This window comes from Phocoena sinus, chromosome 1, assembly GCF_008692025.1.
Source record: "Phocoena sinus isolate mPhoSin1 chromosome 1, mPhoSin1.pri, whole genome shotgun sequence".
In the NCBI taxonomy this organism is placed as follows: domain Eukaryota; kingdom Metazoa; phylum Chordata; class Mammalia; order Artiodactyla; family Phocoenidae; genus Phocoena; species Phocoena sinus.
Genome location: NC_045763.1, coordinates 161,580,627 through 161,604,011, shown reverse-complemented (window position 1 = coordinate 161,604,011; position 23,385 = coordinate 161,580,627). Strand labels below are relative to the sequence as shown.

The following is a 23,385-nucleotide window of genomic DNA, read 5'->3' as shown; positions in this document are numbered from 1 at the left end:
CCCAACACAGCCAAAAATAAATAAATAAAATAAATAAATTTCTTTAAAAAAAAAAAACTATATAGTCTTACAAAAATTATCTTTGTATATTTCAGAATTGAAATGTAAATTAGACACTGCTGTAAAGGAAATATTACTACTGCTATGGGAAAATTCCTTTATCATTTTCAAATACTAGCTATATTACATCATTTCCTTTTACCTCTTTCTTTTTTTCAAATGGGATGGTTAAAGTTGTATTTTTTAGTAGCATACCTAATTGAAAACAAAATATACTACATTATCATAAATATTTCATTCTAACCCTAAGTAGCTATTTTAAACTATGGAAGTTGCTCTCTAGGAACTCTAGTTATATCTACTTTAAATTCTTTTGATTCTAAGTAAAGGCATTAAATCTAGAAACTAATAAGTGATCACCAATTTAAGATATAAATTTTAATTTATGGCCTTACTATTTTTTTTTTTTTTTTTTTTTTTTTTCTTTACGCGGGCCTCTCACTGTTGTGGCCTCTCCCGTTGCAGAGCACAGGCTCTGGACGCGCAGGCTCAGCGGCCATGGCTCACGGGCCCAGCCGCTCCGCGGCATGTGGGATCTTCCCGGACCGGGGCACGAACCCATGTCCCCTGCATCGGCAGGCGGACTCTCAACCACTGCGCCACCAGGGAAGCCCTGGCCTTACTATTTTTAATGTTTTCTTTTTTCCTTTTAGATGAAATGCAACACTAACAGGATTTTTTAAGTATACAATCACCAACAAAATAAGTTACCAACAATCTGGAAAATAAAATAAAAATGACCTTGAACAACAGCGGTGCAGTCAACAAAAAAATCAGGAGAATAATCTCTAATGCAAGGAAACAAAGTATTGCAAAATTGTTTAGTCATTTGGGCTGCTATAATAAAATACCACAGATTGGGTGGCTTATAACAACAGAAATTTATTTCTTACAATTCTGGAAGTCAGAACTCCAACACCAAGGTGCCAGCATGGTTGCTTTCTGTGTCCTCTCATGGTGGAATGGCTCACAAGCTCTCTGGGGCCTCTTTTATAAAGGCACTAATAATCCCGTTCATGAAGGTTCCATCCTCATGACCTAAGCACCTGCCAAAGGCCTCACCTCCTCATGCCATCATCTTTGGGGGTTCAGATTTTAACATATGAAGTTTGGAGGGACACTAACATTCAGACCACAGCAGCAATTCAATAATAATTTGTTTTAGGGTGTGTTTTTCAATATGTATCCTAATGTTCAAATTAAATAATGAAATCATTCCCTGAAAACCTGACCAGGAGTAGTTAGAAAGCGGACCAGTTTTCCACTTAGTCCTACTGCTCAGCAACTCCCTGAAACAAGCTTCTCTTAAACTCAGCCCTAAAACAGAAATGAAAAGGACAGCTCAATTATTTAGGCTTCAAAAAATTTTCTGTGAGATATTAAAATTACAAGAAGAATCTCATTTAATATGAGGCATTTCCTTGCATTTACAAGGTCCAACATGGATTTCAGAAGACTCAAGAGCAGGTGAGTACTGTTAAACAGAGCTACCCTGCAGCTGTGTATCTGACAAGTGTTCTGATGTCTGCTCTCACAGTACCTGGTCGCTTACTAGTTTATAGAAGTGACAATTTCATCCATAATTCATAACATTTGTGTAATTTAGTTTGTCTTTTTTTTTTTTTTTTTTTTTTTTTTTTTGGCGGTACGCGGGCCTCTCACTGCTGCGGCCTTTCCCGCTGCGGAGTACAGGCCCCGGACGCGCAGGCCCAGCGGCCATGGCTCACGGGCCCAGCCACTCTGCGGCATGTGGGATCCTCCCGGACCGGGGCACGAACCCGCGTCCCCCGCATCGGCAGGCGGACTCTCAACCACTGCGCCACCAGGGAAGCCCATTTAGTTTGTCTTTATTGCTCTGTTAGAGTTCTTTGTTGTGTGTTCAATTCCATAAACATTGAGTATTATATGTGTGCCTCATGTAACTTTAGAAGGATCTGTTTATCATTAATGTAATTACATAGAATTTACCCTACATAGCTTTTTCAAGAATAAACTACCTTTTCCTACGATAAATCAAGACTATTTATAAATTGCCATCTATAAGAACAGAGCAATCACTAAAGAAGAAAAAAAGACTGATCTGCTCAAAGCCAAATTTTAACTGATAAATTTTAAATCTTCTATTTACTGTATCCAGTTTTCAGCTCCTCATTTAAAGACTTGGAAAAAAGTTTGAAAATGAGGTCAGTGAGGAAGGATTAAAGGAATAGGGACTTCATAATTCTTCAAAAACTAATACTATTTTTTAAGTTTTCATGTTTATTAGTTATTCATAAACACAGATTCAATTGCCAATTAAGGTTCAAGAAAAACACCAGGCCCCAGTTAAGTACCATCACCCTCACCAAAAACCTTTTCCTTCCTATACCATCCTCCCAATATAGTTATAGCATAATTTTAGTTAACTCAGTATTCACTGGTTCCACTACTGTAACCATGTAAATTATTATTTTCCTTTCCTACACAAATTTTTATTTTTCTTAATCACTGCTTTCTCATCTGCTTCACTTTCCAAGCAAACCCAGACTCTCTCCAAACTTCTAAATCTCCTCTCAAGATGTTCATTCACATCAGATATTAGTCTCTCGGGAGATTTCTGCACTGCCTCTTATCTGGGCTGACTGACCTCTATGTTTGGTGCAAAGCAATCATTCTGTATTCTCTCTTCACCATCATCTTAGGAAATCCTTTCTTCTCTCCCCTGTACTGGGTCTCCTACTAGGGGATATCTTATATTTCCTCATCTTAATTTACTCTGTTTAGTTGGGGCTAGAGCATCCAACTCATCACAGTTTGCCTATGGCTCTCCTGGTTTCAGCACAAGTCTATATACTAAGAAACTCCCTAGTCCCAGGTAAACCTGGATGGTGGGTTACCCTATTGGGAGTACAGAGGTTGCAGAAAGTAAAGATTTTTTTTTTTTTTTTTTTTGCGGTACTCTCACTGTTGTGGCCTCTCCCGTTGCGGAGCACAGGCTCCGGACACGCAGGCTCAGTGGCCATGGCTCTAGAAACCTGTGTTCTTCAATTATAGAATATTTTCTTGAATGATTTCATTGGGTTCCTCCCCACTGTTCTCCCTATTGGAATTCCTATTATTCAGACCTCTTAAATTGGTCTTCCAATGTTCTTCTTTTTATCTCCTCTCTTCTATCCCTTTGTGGTTTCTGCTGTATTTTCTGAGAAATTCTTTGTTTTACCTTCCAGTTCGTGTACTGAGGTTTTAATTTTAGCTATCACATTTTTAATTTTTTTCATTCTTTCATTTTCATTTTTTTCACTGTTCCTTTTTTTTTTTTCGGCACGCAGGCCTCTCACTGCCGTGGCCTCTCCCGTTGCGGCGCACAGGTTCCAGACACACAGGCTCAGCGGCCATGGCTCACGGGCCCAGCCGCTCCGCGGCATGCGGGATCCTCCTGGGCCGGGACACGAACCCGCGGCCCCCTGCAACGGGAGGCGGACTCCCAACCACTGCGCCACCAGGGAAGCCCTTCACTGTTCCTTTTTATGACATCCTGACTTACTTCATGGTTCTTCTCTCATCTGTGAGAATATTATGATAGTGTTTTGTTTCTGAAGTCATACTTTCTCTGCAGAGTCTGTTTCATGTAAGGTGCTTTTTTTCCCGTTTTTTGTTTGTTTGAAGCTGTATCTTATTTATTATAGGCTTTCTTCAGATATCTGACAATCCCTCGTTTTATATTAGGAATGAGAAAATGGAAAGATACTCTGAAGCTCTGAACCTTTGGGTGAAGCCTGACAATGAACCGCACTGAAGTGTGACTACCTGAGCCCTTTACTGAGGAATCTCTGATGGATCTGTATCTTTAGGCCTTTCTTCTTGGACTGGTCAGATTCTTCAGAGAAGACTTTTCTGATCTCTTATCTTCGTGATAAAGGCCTAGCTGCCAACTTTCTGGGAGCCAAGCAAAAGTATATAAACATTTATTTACTCTCCTGTTTTCAGTATGAAATGCCCATCCTAAACTATGCCTAACATCACTCAACACAGAGAACCTCTGTCTTACCAAAAATAGACATTCAGTCTTTGTTTGGGGAGGGAAGACAGGAGCCAGCTGGCATGTAGCAGGGGAAGGGCTCTAGAGTTCCTACTGCTTATACAACAATTCAATCAGTCCTCCACATTTTAGCTCCACCTGTACCTCAACTTTCACAGATTCCTGACAATACCAATTTCTAAGACTTCTGAGCATTCCGCCAAGTCAAGGGGATAGGTCCTAGCTTACACTATTACTGACTTAAGACTTGACTTTCTCTGATCTGCTAAGTCAGCAGTTATCACCCTTCTACATGCTTTTTCAGCTTCCAAAATTTCACAGTATCCTCCCATGTTTTTCTCATCCTTGGAGATTTACGACTTCTTAAAAATTCCTTTACCATAGTTTTAGTGGGGCTGCAGAAGAGAATGAAACTAATTTGTGTGTTCAATTCATCATCACCAGACTATGCTGGACACTGCTGCAAATAAAGTTAAACACAGACTTAATGTAAGAAAATTTTACCTTTAAAAATTGGAGGCTATTTGCATTTTATCTTATTCCTTTAAACAGTAGCACCCTCTTCTCCTTACCTTCACCCCATAAAATACTCATTTATAGATTATCAACTGCTGGGGGAAGGGACTATGAACAACAACTTATAAGAAACTCCTTCTGAAATAAAGCAGGATACATCCATGAAGAAAGAAATCCATGGAACAGTTAAAGAATAATCAAGCAAAAGATCTGATTAGTAGAAGAGTCAACACCTCATTATTGCTGGAGGAAAAAGGTGAGTGTGATACAAAAGGGCAGCACAAGAGAATCTGGGGGATAATGGAACTGTTTTGTATCTTGACTATGGTACTGGTCTACATTTGTCAAAACTCATAGGATATATACCAAAACAAATGAACTTTTCTATATATAAATTTTTTTTAATGAAGTACAGTTCATTTACAATGCTGTGTTAGTTTCTGCTGTACTATATATATATAATTTTTGAATAACTTTAAAAAATCCTTTAAGGTGAGAATGGGAAATATAAACAAAATTACATATATGCATATATACATACACATATACCATATATATGCCATTAGGAGGAATAGATTAAAGTAGGAACGGGGGAAGAGAAGGCATCGTGGATCAGAGTAGGGTGTTGAAGGCTGAGCTGAATGAAAAGGATATCCACATAAAAGAGCTGCATGGCATCACTTCTGGGATATTCTTGCCAAAGATGTATTATCATGAGGAAACAAACCCAAATTTAGGGTTTACTTCAAATGCTGCAAAATAACCAGCTGGCAATCTTCAAAAGTGTCAGTCATGAAAACTGAGGAAAATCTGAAGCCCTAGTCCAGACTGACTGACACTAGAAGGCATGAAATCCAAATGCAACATGTGATTCTAAACTGAATCCTTTTGCTATAAAGGTGTTATCAGGACAACTAACAAAATCTGAATGAGGTCTAAGGATTAGATGATACTAATGTACCAGTGTTAATTTCTTAATTTTAATAGTTGCATTGTGGTTACGTAAAAGAATGTTACAAAATACACACGAACATATTTGGGGATTACGGTATCAAGTTGGCAATTTACTCTCCAATGATTCAAAGGGGAAAATATTGTACTAGCAATTTTTCTGTACATTTCAAATTGTTTCAAATTTTTTTAAATAATAAAAAGATTAGAAAAATAGACAAGGACCATATCCATATGCCATGCTAAGGAGTTTCAAAGTCATCCTGAAAGCTATCAGTAGTCACTGTAGGATATTAAGCAAGATGTTGACACGATCAAAGTTGTAACCATTTTTTAAAAGTTCTACTAAACAAAGGCCCCTGGATATGTAGGATTCCCAATATTTTCAGGTTAGGTGCACATGTAATACTGAGATTATAAGTTACTTAGCATTTAAAGGAGAAACAAAAAGCATGATTAAAAAGGTCAATAAGACCCAGGAATGTAATCCATTTAGATACATTTAACATAGACAAGTCAACAGAGCAGATGCACACAGAGGTTGAACAGTACCAGGATAACTCAAGAGCTGCTGTAATTAATTGGGGCTACCACAGGAACACAGGTAAAAGAAACAAGCACGATCACACTTAATCACAATTTACAGCAATGTAACACAGCAAGGAACGCCTGGAAAAAACTGTCAACTTAGCACGCATCAGTCAGAAATGGGGTGACACATTACAAAGGCATTCAGGAAAAAGGCAGAAATAGAAATCACACTAGACTTGGAAATATTATTATGGTTTTAACCATAAACTCTAGGAAAATCTTTATAAGTACAGAAGATGAGAAGCTTTACGATATCATATCAATGTGTCAGCTGCACCACATACCTGAGCTTTTGGTCTGTTTTTAAATGTTCCTTAGTTATGATTTTTGGTTGGGGCAAGGCCATAATTAGCTAGCAATACAATCACAAACTGGGGCTCTAGCCACTGCGGATTCTTCCTAATCTTTTCAAACAAATATTTTTTTAAATCTCAGGACAGAACACTTCTAAGTAAGTGCATGACTACTTTTAATAATATCTGAGTCAACTTGGGGCGTTAGCCACTTCCAGTAAACCAGGTATTTAAGGATGGGATTCTTGCTGCAGCAGGGCAACATTGCTTTGACCAAAAAAACCTCTCATAAAATTAATTAGCTTTGTTCTATTTCACAGCCATGACAGTCTGTCTCCCAAATTCTATACCAGCGCAACGGTTAGAGAGATAACTGGATTAAAAAATGATCAATTGCTACTGAAATCAAAAAATCACTAGGTTAGCAGGAGCGTCTTTACAAACCACGAACTACACACATAAATATAAACTCAAAGGCATGTATCAAGTTTTATTGTTCTTTGTCTATAAACACATACTTACCCAATGCAGAACTCCACATTAACCTAGTACATACTGCCGAACTGCCTTCTAGGTGATGCAAACAGAAGTGCTACAAAAACATTAAACACGGAAAGGATAAAGGCAAGTCATCCAAACCTCTGCCTTTGGAGTTGGATGTGAACTGTGATAATATTCAAAATACAACGTGATAGAAGAATTCAGTAACCACTTTCTGAAATATAATTAATTTAAGAGCTCTAACACTGCCTATGGATTCTTAGCGCACACCAGCACTTCCCAAACTCTGCCAGCTATCCTCATAAAAAGTGTTCCAGGACTTCCCTGGTGGCGCAGTGGTTGAGAGTCCGCCTGCCGATGCAGGGGACCCAGGTTCGTGCCCCGGTCCGGGAAGATCCCACATGCCACGGAGCGCCTGGGTCCGTGAGCCATGGCCGCTTAGCCTGCGTGTCCGGAGCCTGTGCTCCGCAACGGGAGAGGCCACAACAGTGAGAGGCCCGCATACCACAAAAAAAAAAAAAAGGGTTCCAAAGTCAAATGACTTAGGTAAAACAAAGTTAAAGAGGTTTCTGTACCACAGAACTTTTGAAAAGTGTTACTATGATAATGTGCTTTGTAATATACAAAGAGGGATGCAATAAGTACTATTTCCCAATCTTACATATACACTGAACTCTTAATTTTCAAAATCTTCATTTATATCTATTGAAACATAGTTTAGGAAACACTAGGGTATACTGTGGATTTTCTTCATATTTACTGTCAGTCTACAACATGCATTTATGGGTGCTGCATAATCTTTAGTCCACAAACATTCCTAATGACATATCAATAATTTTTCATGATTATTTTAATCTTCTGAGTTGAGGCCTAGAATCCCACCACTGATTTGCAGGTTGGAGCTATATAAATATAAAAATAAATCATAACTAGCCATTTCACAATATTTGCTGTTGGTGATGAAAAGAATAGGCATGGGCTTAATATTTACTGAAAAACAGTTCAGAACTACACACAACATTGTAAAGCAACTATACTCCAATAAAAATTAATAAAAAAAAAAAGTTCAGTTAATAACAACAAAATGTTCCAATGCAAAATATCCTGAAAGAAGGAATAAGATGCTGTTTGCATAGTCACACAGGGAAAGACATCCCCGATGCCAATATAATTCAATAAAATAAGATCAGTAAGCTATGAGTATGTTTGTTAATGGTGAAATAAAGTTATTTACATCCCTGTATTAGTACAACTATACATTTCAATTAAACTTTACCAAAAATTAGCATTTTATCTTCCTTTATCATAAGGCCAGATAGAAACTTCAAAAACAGAATGAGAAGCCTCTTGCCTTCTGAGACGGCCCACACTCTGTCTATGGAGCGTGCATCTCCCTGAATAAACCTTCTTATCATTTTTGGGAAAAAACAAAACAAAAACAGAATGAGAAAAAAGCCAACAAAATTCAACTATAAATCACCAGAAAAAGAAAATCCTAAACCAACTTTCAACCTTTTCGCAAAATAAGCTATTACTATTATGCCAATTTTTCACTGATGTTAAAACAGACTTAGGTTAAGTAACTTGCTTAAATCACCCAGCCAATGATCAAGGGAGTCAGTCTGAACCCAAAGCCCCTACTCTTTTCCAGTATTATAGGTTTAGAACAGAAATATTTCAGGTGAGGTATTCCACTTGTAGATCTTCACCATGGAAACTCTAAGTAAATTTAATTAAGCTTTATCACTATGAATAGAAAAAACTGACTAGAACATGTTTTTTTTTTTTCATAAATTAAGCCTACAGTGATGTGTATGCAATCTGAAATAAAAACCAAAATTTAATAAGTGATTGCATGACTGAACTAATTCACAGGTATTTTTAAAAGATTGTTTTCATCCACATAAGTAGTATTTTCAAGCATAATTAGATTGGGGGTGAGAGGAATAGTGTTGATGGGGAAGAATTAAAGAGAACAATAAATGTATGTCAGAAGAGAGAGAAAAAGACTAATTAATTTATGCTATAAGCTATTTATCTTTAAAATCAAGTCAAATTATCCTCTAGTATTATCTTCCACCTTAATACTCAGAATAGAAATTTATGGTAATCACAGAGTTCTAATTGCTCACATAGTGTTGAAACAGCACCAATTATATATGGTTTCCTCTTTAATAAAAGTATTATATATTCTGGCTTCTTTAAGCTCTACATAAATAGGTGCTGGCACTTGAAACCCATAGTTTCACAGATACAAATAATAGTAAAGTTCCCACACTAATCCAAAAATCTGAAACCAACAGCCTAGCAAAAAACATTGTAACCTTAGAAAAAACAATACTTAACACTATAATGAATTGTAAAATTGAATGTCCATGATCTTTTCCTCTGAAATATCACAAAGTAATGAATAACATTATTTCACAGACAGACAATAGTTTTGCAACATGTTACAATTAAAGTAACTAAAGCTGCAAAAGATAAGGTGAGAATTTCTGAATTTGTTGTGAATGCCCATACTTGAAAAGCAAGTTTAATTAGAGCAAGAAAAGGTCATAAACAGAGACTTGTCAGTAATTTCAAGGACTTCAGAGGCTAAAAGCACTGGTTCATTATTTTATCTAATTTCATTCTACTTTACAGGGTGCTTTTCCTGGACGCAAATGTTCACCAGCCTCGCACATGTGCTACTCCACCATGATTAAGTTTACCTGTCACTATCACACAGAAGACAATTGAAAGTCCACAACCACTAAGTAAAACCTAACTTACTCAGATTTGGATTTTCTCTCCAAACCACACAGTGTTCCAAACTTTCCCTAAAATTATCTCTTTCTAACCCTGAAGACACAAGGGACACGATGACCTCATACTGAAAGAGCATTTCCCAAAGGGTGTTCCATGGAACACTGGTTGCCATCCGTCTTCCTCAAAACATTATAAATTCTAGGATAACCCACAATATTTTTAATGTTTAATTTTGTGTAAAAGTTTCCCAAATTTATTTACCCACACAACCCCCCCCCCAAAAGCACCTATTAATATCCCATGGATTTCCAGAACACATTCTGAAACTAGGGAGGGGGCTAAAGAAACCCTAACCCCAAAATGAACCATCGTTCATATGAGGAAGAATTAAGGGGCAAATAGTGAGATTGGAAAGTGGAGACCCAGGTCTCTGAGCCTCCTGTTAACCAATGAAAGCTGAAGTGCTACTCACCTATAGCAGCAGATAAAGAAGCACTAGAATTGGGAGAGGGGTGTTAGCCAAGAGAGGCTAACAGCTACTAATTGGAAAAAGTGGACACTGTAGAGAGGAAGTATGGAGCAACTAGCCGGGAAGAGCAAACCTGTTACTCTGATCAGCATCAAAGGGGAAAAAAGGAAATCCCCTGGATCTGGAAAGGAGTTTTATATGCAGTGACAACAAAAGACAGTCATTCATACGTCTGGGATGACCTATACTTATAGTGTGGGTCATTTCCAAGAAAAAAGAAAAAATCTTCATGGAAAGAACTTCTTGACTCAAGATACAGCAAAAGCTGTTGAGCAATTCTTCACCTTAGCTACTGAAAACTTGAAGTCACCCCCACTGGAAGTTTCATGAGAAACAAGGGATGAGAAAATCTATGGAACTAGCAGATCCTTCTCACCTGCATCTACTCTAACATTCATCTGGAGTAATGGGAAGGCATAAACAAAAAACTACAACCAATGTCTAAAGGTCATATCCCTCATGTTTGACAAGTTACACAACTTTTACAGTTAATGGAAGTCAATATCCAGGAGCCCAAAGTCAGAAAAGGAAAAATGTCAAAAAAAAAAAAAAAAAAAAAGGAAATGAACCATCAAAGACAAAATCGAGTGAATTCCCCTGTCCATTAAGTTCTTCTAAATTAAAAATACTCAAGTATTCACGAATCAGACTAAAGTAGCAACCCAGGAAAACAGTGTATTCATGCTCATTTTCTCATTTCTCCCCTCTCCCATTCTCCCTCCCTCCTTCCAAGTATCCTGTCACTACCTAAACTCCTTTCTTTTAAATTCTTCAGTCTGTCCCAAATTTAATCATGTGTACTTTCTGAAAAAGGGAACTAGGTCTATAATTTTTTCACCGTTAAACAGTGAACATGTTTTAGCGTCATCTACACTAGAATTCAAACTCTTCTGCTTCCAATCTTCGGTAAGAAATGTAAGAAAACACAAGTTCTGTATAACAATATTTATTCTTTCAACACATGATGTACTTGATATATTCTAGTATATTTAATTTTTTAAATGCTGGTTGGACTTAGTAAATTGATTCTAAAACCTATCAAAACCAATAGGATGAAAAACAATGAGCAATATATACAATATACTGGCAATAAGTGTACATGAATAGAAAAGGGTTTGGAAGAATTTTTTTTGACTACCATAAAAGAGTAGTAGAATAAAATATTAATTTGTAACAAGTTCAGTTCTTTTACCCTAAAATAGCCTGGGCTTACCATCTAATATTAACCAAGTCCCAGGAATTATGGAACATTTCATAAAATTTCCAACACATTATGCTACGTGTTTTTACACTGCTATGTTAAGGTATGCCTTACATTTCCATATGAAATAAGTTCCTAAAATTATTAGTGTTATTCCTGACATCCCTGTTCACACTCATGGAGCAGTACATCCTTTAAAAAAGAGAGAAACACAATGGAAATGGAAAAATAATAGCCATCACTTATTGCATGCTTCTATCATATGCCAGCATTGTGTTAGACCAAATAACTGTGCTTACTATCACTCTTAGAAGAGACTAGATTATTAGGTGACTAGTATAAAGGAAACAAATGCCCAACCTATATTTCTGGTGATATTTATGATGATCCTAATTGAGGACTTAAATAAAAATAAACCTAATCATGTGTATTAAATGAACTTATTGGTAATTTGGTATGATTAATAAATTCTACTCAGGAAAAGCTAACAACGAGGAACAACATAAGTGAAGAACAAAGAAAAGATTCAGATTCTTCTAATCAAGGCATCATCATCTCACTTAAATGACCCACATATCAAAAGCATGAATAAGCTTTGAAACTACTCTAATAAAATGAAAAGTTTAAACCACAGTACCTGCTGATGTACTCTAGTAACAAGTTTATTAGTCATTCAGACTATTGTGTGTGTGTGTATACACTGAATAAACTATAAAATTACTGTTGTTTAAGGATAATTTAAATGAAATGTTATAAAGTCCAAGATTCACAAAGCATCAAAATACAGTTGGCCATATACAGATAGTTCTGCATTTCTTTTTTTGTATTGAGTAATATAATCTTATGCCTATTTTTTAAGTAACTTGGTTAAGAATTCCCTAAAATTCTGATTTTCCATTTCACCAATTCAATGAATAACATATTCATTTAGTCATTATTAGCAGATTAGCTTATAATGTAAAAGTTATTTTTACTTCTACAGCTCTACTGTAACTTAACTCTAGAGTCACACTACTGATAACAGAACTATTATTTTATAAACAAAACATACAAACCATAACCACTTCAACAACTTAAAAAAAAGGACAAAACATAATCTTTCAAAGCTTGTTGTATATAACAGGAAAATATAATATTTCATAAAAATAATAATCTTATTAAATCTAAAAGTGATATATGGCCTTAAGGCACTCTTTGTCCCCTTGCTCTATTGCTCGGTGACTTAATCCCCTCTTCCTCTCTAGAGCTCTACTTGTTTCCTCCCTCAAGCCATTAGCACCAAATGCAAGGAGTGCTATCAAAAAAAAGAAAAAAAAACTAACTGAATTGTCAGCTTTCTTACTGTCATGATACTGTAATGAGCAAACATTAACTGTATCAGTAGAAAAGTGAAATGGGCCATAACTAGGAATAAAGTGAAATTGATGGAAATGAAGCAAGTCAGAATCTTGCTGACTTCATTTTTAAAAGTACCACCAGCATAAAAATAAGGCATATCTAGATGACACTTCCATTCATATAGACAGCCAAACAAATATACATCATGTACTAGTATTTAACCACTACAGCTCTTCTGTTGCAAATATTGGGTCTTTTAAAACTCAAACTAAAAATTGTATCATTTAAGGCAAACCTAAATTACCAAATTTAACCCCAACAAATAATCCCTTTCAATTTCCATCACAGACCAAAAAAATAATATTTAAAATATTAAATTGAGGTCAATTCACTATCTAGAAACTTCCTTAATCTAACTTGTTTTTTATATAATGTTAGGTAGTGAGAATCCAATAAGACATTTCCCCAAAATGTAGTAATCAATTCGTACGAGAACAGTTGATCTATTTCAATAATTAAATGAGGAGACTGGCATTCTTAAATAACCTAAATTCTCAAAAAACTTAAAAGGTAGTAAATACTACTACTCATGATGCACTTCTTGACAGCCTTTTCCATTCTTTCCTTCCTTCCTCCTTACCCAAACTTCTATGGTTGGTAACTCCCACTTTCACGACCTCACACTCCAACTTAAAAACGCCTAAGACTTAACAGACACTGCCTAGTCCCAAAGCCTACAAAATAACTGCCTAAAAATTCTAGTCTCTCGTTTTTTATTACTGAGAAACACAACAGGAGTTTACTTAAGAGATTTTGTTACATCACACCAGACTTCTAAAAGACAAAATATGAAGGCTACTACTAAAACATAATTTACTTTAAAATTGTGAAAAGTCCCTTGCTTGAAATTGTTTAAAATCTGCTAATAAAAATAAAATGTATTTGGCCAATCACTTATTTGACTTTTGGCTTATTTGGCTTAAATTAAATATATACAAACAAGGGTTTTTTTAATACAGATATAAGAAACAAGATCCAAGAAAACATATTTAGTGGGAAATATATATAAATTATTCTGATAATACAGAAAAATATCTCATAACATAAATGTAAATTCTTAATCACCAAAAGGCAATTGAGGATATAGTTTTTTATCATATTTTTAAATTACATTTACAACTGGTACATACGAAGAGTTCTCCCACCATTTTGCAGATGAGAAATAATAGATATTAAAATGACAATCATAATCATAGACTAGAGTATCGCTATGAAACCATAATTCAAGAACTGAATCTCTAAAAGTATCAAAATCTTTTCTTTAAATCTTAAAAAAAAACTAAAAATTTTCTAAATTTATTAAACGTGAGGTGTAAAACTACACATGCTTTATAAAATACTTTACACATAAAAATAAGGGACATATATTCACAAATCCAGTACCAAAGTCAAAACTGTTTCATTCTTAAGAGAGCAGTCTCTTGAAAGATCATTTAGAATTCTTACATTCCCAGTATGAGTCTAGTAATCTGTTTTTAAAAATTATTCTATTCACATTTCATATATATATATATATATATATATATGTTTTTTAACCCTTACGACATCAAGTTGCTAGAAAACTTCTGATACTGACAAATTGAATAATTAAAGTTATGATGTGTAGGCAATCCTGAGTAAGTGATTTACGTGACAAACGAATTTTTAATAAATTTCAAGTCAAAAAAACGAAATAATCACCAACTGACTTTTACTTCAGAAAAATAAAGATTTACTTGGAAACAAAAACATTTTACTATAAAAACTTTCCAACAAACTCAAATATTGGTATTCCAAAGGTACAAAATAACTTCTTTAGCTAATATCCTTCAAAAGTCAATGTACCAATGTAGGTACACTGCCATGTACTATACACAGTATGGTATGTGATGATGTGTACTCTTCCCACAGAGAACTGGTGGATGTTGGAACTTGCTCACATGTAACATCGGAAACAGAACTTAAGCCAAGCCTTCAAGCTTGAAGGTCACATGGAGCATTTGCTCTCATCATTGATTTACTCCACTACCTAGCTCTTCTAAATCACATCTATATTTAGGAGAATGAAGACAAAAATTTAGCCAGTTTAGGTTTGAATTAAATTTAGAGTAAATCTAACTCTCAGGCAGGCAGGAGCTGCTCCCAAACATTCTCTACCAAATACTATCACAAAATTCTTAAACTATTTATGTCATCTGACAAACATGACAATTTTTGGCAAGTCCGTGTTTAGTAATTTCCTTTGCTTGTACTATATAGAGATGTGATAAAACCCACTGATGACCACCTTCAAGTTCCTGTTGACCTAAGATATTTTAGTATCTCCTCCCATTTCCAGAGTGATTTCCAAAGCCTGGGAAGGAATGCTTCCACTAATAAATATCTTTCAACTGAATGCCTGTTATACCACCACGCTCTCGGCAAAGCGAGCAATAATCCATTTTTGCCCATCACAGAATTATTCAAAATCTCCTACTGCTGACCAAAAAACATAAGTTCTTCCTCATAAGTCCCACATTAAATCTAGGCAACACTAGAGGGGTGGGATAGGGAGGGTGGGAGGGAGGGAGACGCCAAGAGGGAAGAGATATGGGGATATATGTATATATATATATATATATATATATATATATATATATATAGCTGATTCACTTTGTTATACAGCTGCAACTAACACACCATTGTAAAGCAATTATACTCCAATAAAGATGTTAAAAAAACAAAATCTAGGCAACAACTGAGTAGCATGCTTTTACTCTTGGGAAAATACTGAAAACTACAAAAAAAAAAACCTTGAATAATTGGTGTCCACTCTTTTATTGTATATATATTTAAACACATTATGTATAATGTATTTAAATACATAATATATATTGTGTAAACACAATATATATTTATATACTCATTACAGAGAGTTTATCATGATAACTTTCTGTAACAATTAAACCATAATGGCTAGCTAAAGAGTTTTTTATTTTACATACAAACTTACCCCATTCTAGGTATTCAAGAATGTTCTTCTCTCTTCTCAATGGAGAATTATTGCATTCATCATAAAGGCAGATGAGGATATCCAGTAACGTTTCCACACTGAAGCACTGCCCATTGGTCTGAGCGGGCCCATCCAAAATAAACTGCTCCAACTGCCTCAAACGCACTTCTCCAGACATGTTTGCTTCAACTTCTGCTGGTTTTTCTTTCAATTACTGAACCGATTTTGACGATGATTATTTGAACCTAGACTTTAAAAGGTGTGGTTTTAAAAATAAACCACTTGTTATTCAAACAACTGTCATGCAATGCCGGTGCTGAATTCAACATCCAACAACACCAGTAACCTCACTTAACTGAAGCGTCTTCTATTTCACACATATACATATATTTTGAGGGAAAGTTACCATAAAATATATTTAAAACATTTTTAAAAGAATAATACAATTAAATCGTATATTTAAATAAAATAATTAAAAAGTACTGAGAACCAAAGAGTCAACACTTCTTTAAAAAAAAAAAAAAACTCTTCTCCTTCATTCAAAATTCAACTCGTGCAACATAATCCTGAAACGAATCCAGTTGCATCATTAATGAATTAAGTCCGATCTGCATCAGCAATTCACTTCCCAAGCAGAAGGAAAATCGAAAAGGAAGGAAAAAACCAGAACGTATATAAGGGGGAGGGAAAACCAAAAATTCTGCTGCAAATCCTCCCAACCACCACTTGGATAACGCATCAGCGGCAATTTCTCCGGAGGGAAAGGGAGGGGGCGAGGTCCCTGAAGCAGCCCCTCGACTCGGAGCACGCCAAGCCTTCCCCGGAGGAGGCTTTCCCTTTCTCCTCCCGAGGTCCTTCTTTTTAAGGCTTTGCAGTTAGTCCTATTTCCAACGGATTCCGATGAAAACTCTTCATTTTTCTCCCCGCTTCTCCCAGGGGCCTGACTGGCTGCGGGCGGCACTCGCCCCCGGCTCCGGGAGCGGCGGCTACTCGGCCGCCCGAGCTCGCTCCATGTCGGTGGTCGCTGGGCCGCCGGCCTGGGCCGCGCCGGGCGCAGAGCCCGGTCTCCCCCACACCCGCACCGCGGCCGCCCACCCGCTCGCCCGCCCACACTCCCGACGCCCTGGCGAGGGGGTGCTTTTCTGGATTCAAAGGACACGGACGGCAGCAACTGCGGCGGCGACGGCGCGGGCGGCTCCGGCAGCTAGTTCTCCCCCTTCTTCACACCCCTGGGTTAAGGGCATCTTTCCCCCGCAATGAGGGGAGCGGCCGAGGCGCAGGAGGAGGGGTTGGTGCCGCTGGTAAGGAGACCAGAGGCTGCCGCAGCCCGGCTCGCAGCCACTCCCTTCCTTTCCCTCCACCCCTCCCCCTCCTTCCCCGTCCTCTCGCGCTCGCGCCCTGGGCTCCGCGAGGCTGCTCCAGGCCCCGCCGCACGCAGGCGGAGGCTCGCCGACGAGTCCGGATCCAATATGGCGGCCCCCGCCCCCCGACACGCGCACACCCGCCCTCTGCCTTCCCCGCCCCCGCCCCGCCCCCGCCCGAACCCAGCCGGCGAGTTGAGGTCCGGTTCTGCGGCCCCGCAGAGCCGAGGCCAGGCCTTGGGGGCGCGCGGGCGGGGGCCGGGGGCACGGCGGCTGCACCACCCCGAGGGGAGGGTGGGGACGCTTCGGCTGGAGAGGCTGCGGCTGCCGCAACGTGGAATGCAGGGATACGGGAGGACTGAGGGAGGCCGCGGCGGCGGCGGCGGTGGTGGCAGACGGTATGGAGGCGGGAGGACCCAGGCGCGGGTTGGGAACTGCGCCACCGCCTCGCCGCCGTTCCCGGTTCCTCGAGGCTTCTCGTAGGGATCGCAAAGCGGGGCTTCCTCCGGTCCTCGGAGGCACCACCCGACTGGCACGTTTGCTAAGGGGGCCCAGAAGCAAACGGCTTTAGGCTTCCAACAGATCTGTAAAACACAGTGCTTTTCTCACCGCCTCTTACCTGCGCGCTACCCGCCCCCCAAATTCAGTTCTCAACAACTCCAAAGTAATTTTCTGGGTGTCCAATTACACTACTTCTTGTGTCATTTCCCGGGACAAATACACTGACAGACATGTACGCGCTACCCTCCAAGTCCTGAGTGTGTGTGCGAGAAGAACTCTCCATGTCTATTCCCAAAAGTTTCCCTACGTAGAGAACAGTATTTTCTCCTCCGGAACTATTCTAGCTGCTGCCTTTATCCCCAGCCTAGGTTACCACCTACAGGGGATTCAACCAATGAAGGGGAGTCAGGACAGTTCGCCACTCTCACCAAAACTCCATCCCCTGTGCGCGCTCGCATGCGCGCGCGCACACACACGTAGCCCAATGGCACGATGCAGAAACTGGGCAGCAAAGGCAAGTAACTCAATAGGTAAGGCCATTTAGGGCCTTCCGGGGTTTTTTTGAATCTTGATTTTAGGAGAGCGCTCTACAAAATTCTCATGGAAGATCCCACATTTAAATGTATCACTAAACTGGGTCACTGCATTTCTGTCATTTCCTCTCAAAACTGCCATCTCCTTTATAATCTTTCTCCAAAATACAATTATTTTATATTCCTTTCTTACACCCGTGAGGCAGTTATGTTTTCTATGTTAATGCCTACAATTGCCACAATTTTTCACATCTTACTAATATGAAATCTGAGGAAGCACTAGAAACGAAGGTCTAGAAATGAAGGCTAAAAATGAAGGCTAAGGTTAATTATTCAAGTTGCTGTCATTCTCAAAATATTGTGACGCTTGTGAAATCTACACTTGCATGGCTTATATGAGGAGACACTATTTCCAGTAAGCTCTTGACACATGTGATACTTACATAGATTCAGACAAAAGATGGATCATTTATAGCCATGACATCTTTATGTGTGTGTGTATTGGCTAATTATAAAAGTAATAGAAAAGCAAAAAGAAATGTTTAATCCTAACACAGGTAATAATATTTTGGTGTTTATTTTTAAAGTCTCTTTCCTATGTATTTTAATAAAATGATGCATAACAGAAGCCAGTTTTATAGCCTCCTGTTTTCACTTAGCAATATATTATGAACATGTTCTCAGGTCAGCACATATTCTTAAGCAACATGGTTTTTAATGGTGAAGCCAAGACATTTTAACAGTTTCAGTTGACCATGAGGTGGGGTAGCAAAGAAAGAAGCAATTTCTTCTGCTTTGGCACCACAGAGCTGGCTCTAAGATACCTACTCATCCAACTTGTAAATAACTCTAAAGAAGAGTTTAAAAGAGAACCTATAACACATTGTCTCAATAAATACTAATTGGGCTTCCCTGGTGGCGCAGTGGTTGGGAGTCCGCCTGCCGATGCAGGGGACGCAGGTTTGTGCCCCGGTCCGGGAAGATGCCACGTGCCGCGGAGCGGCTGAGCCCATGAGCCCGTGAGCCCGTGAGCCACGGCCGCTGAGCCTGCGCTTCTGGAGCCTGTGCTCCGCAATGGGAGAGGCCACAACAGTGAGAGGCCCGCGTACCGCAAAAAATAAAAATAAAAATAAATAAATAAATAAATACTAATTAACAGTGGAAGTATATGAGGTACAGATATGTTTTTTAACAAAAGAGTCATGCTGCCAGTTTTCTCTCTACCTATTCTGTTAGCACTTGGGTACCACCCACAGTCCAGGGTACTGATGGTTGCTTAATAACATTTTCCACATTATTTAGAGAGTAAAGGGGAGAACTTATTATTTTTATTTTTTAAGAAAAGCACAAAGAGAAGGAAGAAGGTTGAACCCAATCAATTTTGCTTGAATAATTCAAGCTCAGAGACTTAATAATTAACTAGACCCTAAACACATTGTGTGGGTGTTATTTTAAATGTTTGGGTTGAAGTGTGAACATTCTTGTTAATGAAACCGAAGAAAGGTGCAGCTCCAGCAGCCCTGCAATGCTTGAAGTGATCCTGCAAAACATGAGTGCTACAGGCTGCATGGCAGGGTAGCACAGTTTTCTTTGGATAAAAAACCTGGAGGAGGTCTTCTTTGTGAAATTTTGCTTGGGGGCCTGGAGATTAGATGTATACCACTGCAAACACAAATTGTTTGAAATAATCAGGAAAAGTTTTATGAAGATGCTGGGTATTATTCTGACCTTTCAGAAAAGAAATAGGACAGGAGAGGACAGAGAGATAGGAGAGTGAAAAGAATAAAACAGGACAGGAGTCATTAAGCCTAGTCCAACAAATCCTCCAATTCTGTCCTAAGAACAGAATTGATCTACCAGTTTATAACAACCAGCCCCACTCTTACCTTGCTGTACCTTACTCCAGAATAACTATAGGTTCAATGATGGAGAACAGGGCCAAAAGCAAGGTGAGTGCCACAGCAGGGCTTCATGTATAGTAGCACACAGGTATTTTACTATATCACCTTTCAGGCCAGCTAGCACATCCTGACCCTGCAAATGACTGACTTGGTTTAGAGCCCTCTGAGGATAAAATGCCCGCAAATGCTTGTCCTCACTTCATGTCTGACTCCTGACATGAGTAATACCAGCTGCAAAGGCTTATGTTATAAAAAAGGGAGACTTTGTAATTAATAATTACCTCTTTTACAGAACACTTACAATGTGTAAATACTCTCCTGAGTACTTTGAGGATATTATTCTATTCAATCACTATAAGCATATGGAGTAGACAAAGTACCATTTCCATATCATAGATAAGGAAACGGGTTTAGCGATATCTTGGATAACTTGTGAATGACCACACAGCTAGCAAGTGACACAGGAACTGGGAGTCAACACCAGTTATACAAGAGTTGTCAGAAAGATCTGCAGAATTCCATAAACCCAACTCCTCCTTCCTGTTGTAACCAGGGAGCAGTGGGATATAGTTGTTAATTCACATATTTGGACGTTAGAAATTGACATCAGGGCAGAGGAGGGAAACACATGTGACGGATCGGGATCCAACCAGAAAAAGAGAAATCACCCATGTATTTAAACCAGAGAGACCTTAATTATGAGAAATGGGTACACAGGTGATGGAAGAGCTGAGGAAACACACAGGGGAGAGTGAGGTGACCCACAGTCTGGTGGCAGCACCTGCTACTACCCCAAGGCTGGTGGAAGCTAAAACCAGGCCTAGAGGGAGCTGGAGCCCAGAGGAGGTACAAGGGCTACCAGGGAGGCTGCCTAGGCAGAGAGAGGGGAAGGAGAATCCCCTTACGGCGAATCCCCCACTATTTGCAGCTAACACAGAGCTTGTGAAAGAGAGCCTGCATGCATTGTCCCCAAAGATACAGAGCAGAGCAGGCGATGGATGTGGAATGGCTGCAAAGACAAACAGGCCAAGGATTTACATACATATAATCAACACAGTTTCAGTTTTACCCAAACCATTAAAAAAAAAGCAATAAAGCCAATGTCTTATCTTTGAACAATAATTAAGTGGATTTTAAAGTGGCATGGTTTTAACCTAGGAGCAGTTTTTACTCCTCCCTTTTCATATTTATTTTGCTTTGTTTTAATTTCTCAAAAAAAAAAAAAACAAAAAAAAAACACCTAAAAACCCAACCAAAAAACTCTCCTCATCTAGGGCATGTTGACTCAGGTTCACAGACCAATACTTCCCACTTGCTGATCCGTGGATCTTGCCTACCTTGCCCTATCTTTAAATCTTGCATTTAAATTTCTCATTAAAGCTCTACATAAACAAGCTGTACCATAAATGGAATTTTCAAAAATATGTTTAGGGTCAAACATTATAATACAGATATTGCCCCCCTATTACAGCAGTTTAGTAAATTTGGATATTAAGAAGATAGGTGCCATTCTCTTATAAATTCCATCAGCAGGAAACATTTGGCAAAAGGCTCCATGCCATGGGTGTTGACAGAAACCAAGCCAGTTAAGCCAATGTGTTCTTCTCAATCCTCAGGTGGGGCTAGAGGTGACACAGCCAGGACCTAGGGGCTGGCAGCAGAAGAAATGAGTTAATCCATTTACCCCACTCTGGAAATCTCTCTGCCAAGGTTACTGTGACTTCCACATTATCAAAGCCAATGGTCAATCCTCATTTTACATTTCATTTGATCTTTTAGCAGTTTTGACAGCACTAATCACACACACACACACACACACACACACACACACACACACACACACAATTGAAATACTTTTCTTCACCTGGCTTCTGCGCTCTGCTTATCTTCTCCTCCCTCACTGGCCACTCCTCAGTCTTCTTTGCTAGGTCCTCCTTGTATGCCTGATCTCTAAAAATTGGAGTGCCTCAGGGTTCAGTCTTTGGAACCCTTTTCTCTTTTCTATTTACACCTATTCCCTAGGTGATCTCAATCAGTCTTAAGGATTTAAATACTATATATAATGGTTTGAAAACACATGTCACAAATTCTTCAACACTTCTCTCATTGAATGTTGAGTCTGCACCTTGAATCTAGGCCAATCTTAGTGAATCACTTGTAACAAATAGAATGGAACAGAATAACCACTTTATGTGGATTATTGAGGTTGGGAAAACAAGATGTGATAGCCATATACTTTGTTGTACAGTGCCCATCAAGCAACACTAATAACAGCTAACATTAATTGTGCACCTTCTATGTCAAGTACCAAACTAAGGACTTTCCACTCACTGAATTCTCTTAACAACCTTATAGGGCAGAAACTATTATTATTTCCTGTCTTAATCAACTCAGGCTACTATAGCAGATTACCATAGACTGAGTGGCTTAAACAGCAAACTTTCATTTCCACAGTTGGAGGCTGAAAGTCTAAGATCAAAGTGCCGGACAAACTGGTTCCTGGTAAGAGCACTCTTCCTAGTTTGCAGATGGCTGGCTTCTCATTGTACCTTCACATGGTGGAGAGCAGAGAGAGAGGAAACAAGCTCTCTCATGTCTCTTCTTATAAGGTCACTAATCCCGTTCATGAGGGCTCAACCCTCATGACCTTAATTGCCTCCCAAAGGCCCCACCTCTTAATACCATCACACTGAGCATTAGGATTTCAACATATGAATTTTAGGTGTGATACAAACATTCGGTTCATAAAATTTCCATATAGAAAAACTAAGGACTAGATAATTTAAGTAACTGTCCAACGGTTATAAAGTTGATAGGTGGTAAGGTCAGGCTTTCAATCCAGGTGAGATTCATTTTAAAGCCTGTGTGCTGAAATGCTTTGTTAACCTACCCCAATACAAGCTAAAAAAAACTAATATCAGTTAACTGATTAATAATTAGACAAAGCCCCCTTGTCTAACAAAAAGAAGGGAAAACTAAAGTGACTTCATTATAACCTTGAAGCATAAAAGACATTCTCTTGCAGGAGTTTGGTCAATTGTTTTCCATATAAAGAAAAGCAAAACCAGAGAGAACAGTTTATTGAAATAGGGTTTATTTCATGTAGACAAAAAGAGAAACTCTTAATTGTCAGGTTGGTAAACCCCAAAATCAGACACAAAGAGAAATTGTGGAGTTGTAACATCTGAGGATCTTTAAAATGATCGTTTCAATTCGATTTCAACCGCCATCTCTCTTGAATAGTTTGGAATCCACCTGCCAGAAGTTGATGGGATCAGAACAGATGTGCTCTCCAGGCTCCCTTCAGCAGTA

The 23,385-nt window shown here is 38.6% G+C and overlaps 1 protein-coding gene across 1 annotated transcript in view; it reads right to left on the bottom strand.

Moving 5' to 3' along the window:
- The window catches only part of CDC42BPA (CDC42 binding protein kinase alpha), a 345,595-nt gene extending 328,565 nt beyond the window's left edge, over positions 1-17,030 (bottom strand). The window contains 1 exon segment of the mRNA XM_032632745.1: positions 15,778-17,030. Within this exon segment, the coding sequence (XP_032488636.1) occupies positions 15,778-15,955 (178 nt within the window). The 5' untranslated portion in view covers positions 15,956-17,030.
- Positions 17,031-23,385: the final 6,355 nt, after the last annotated feature.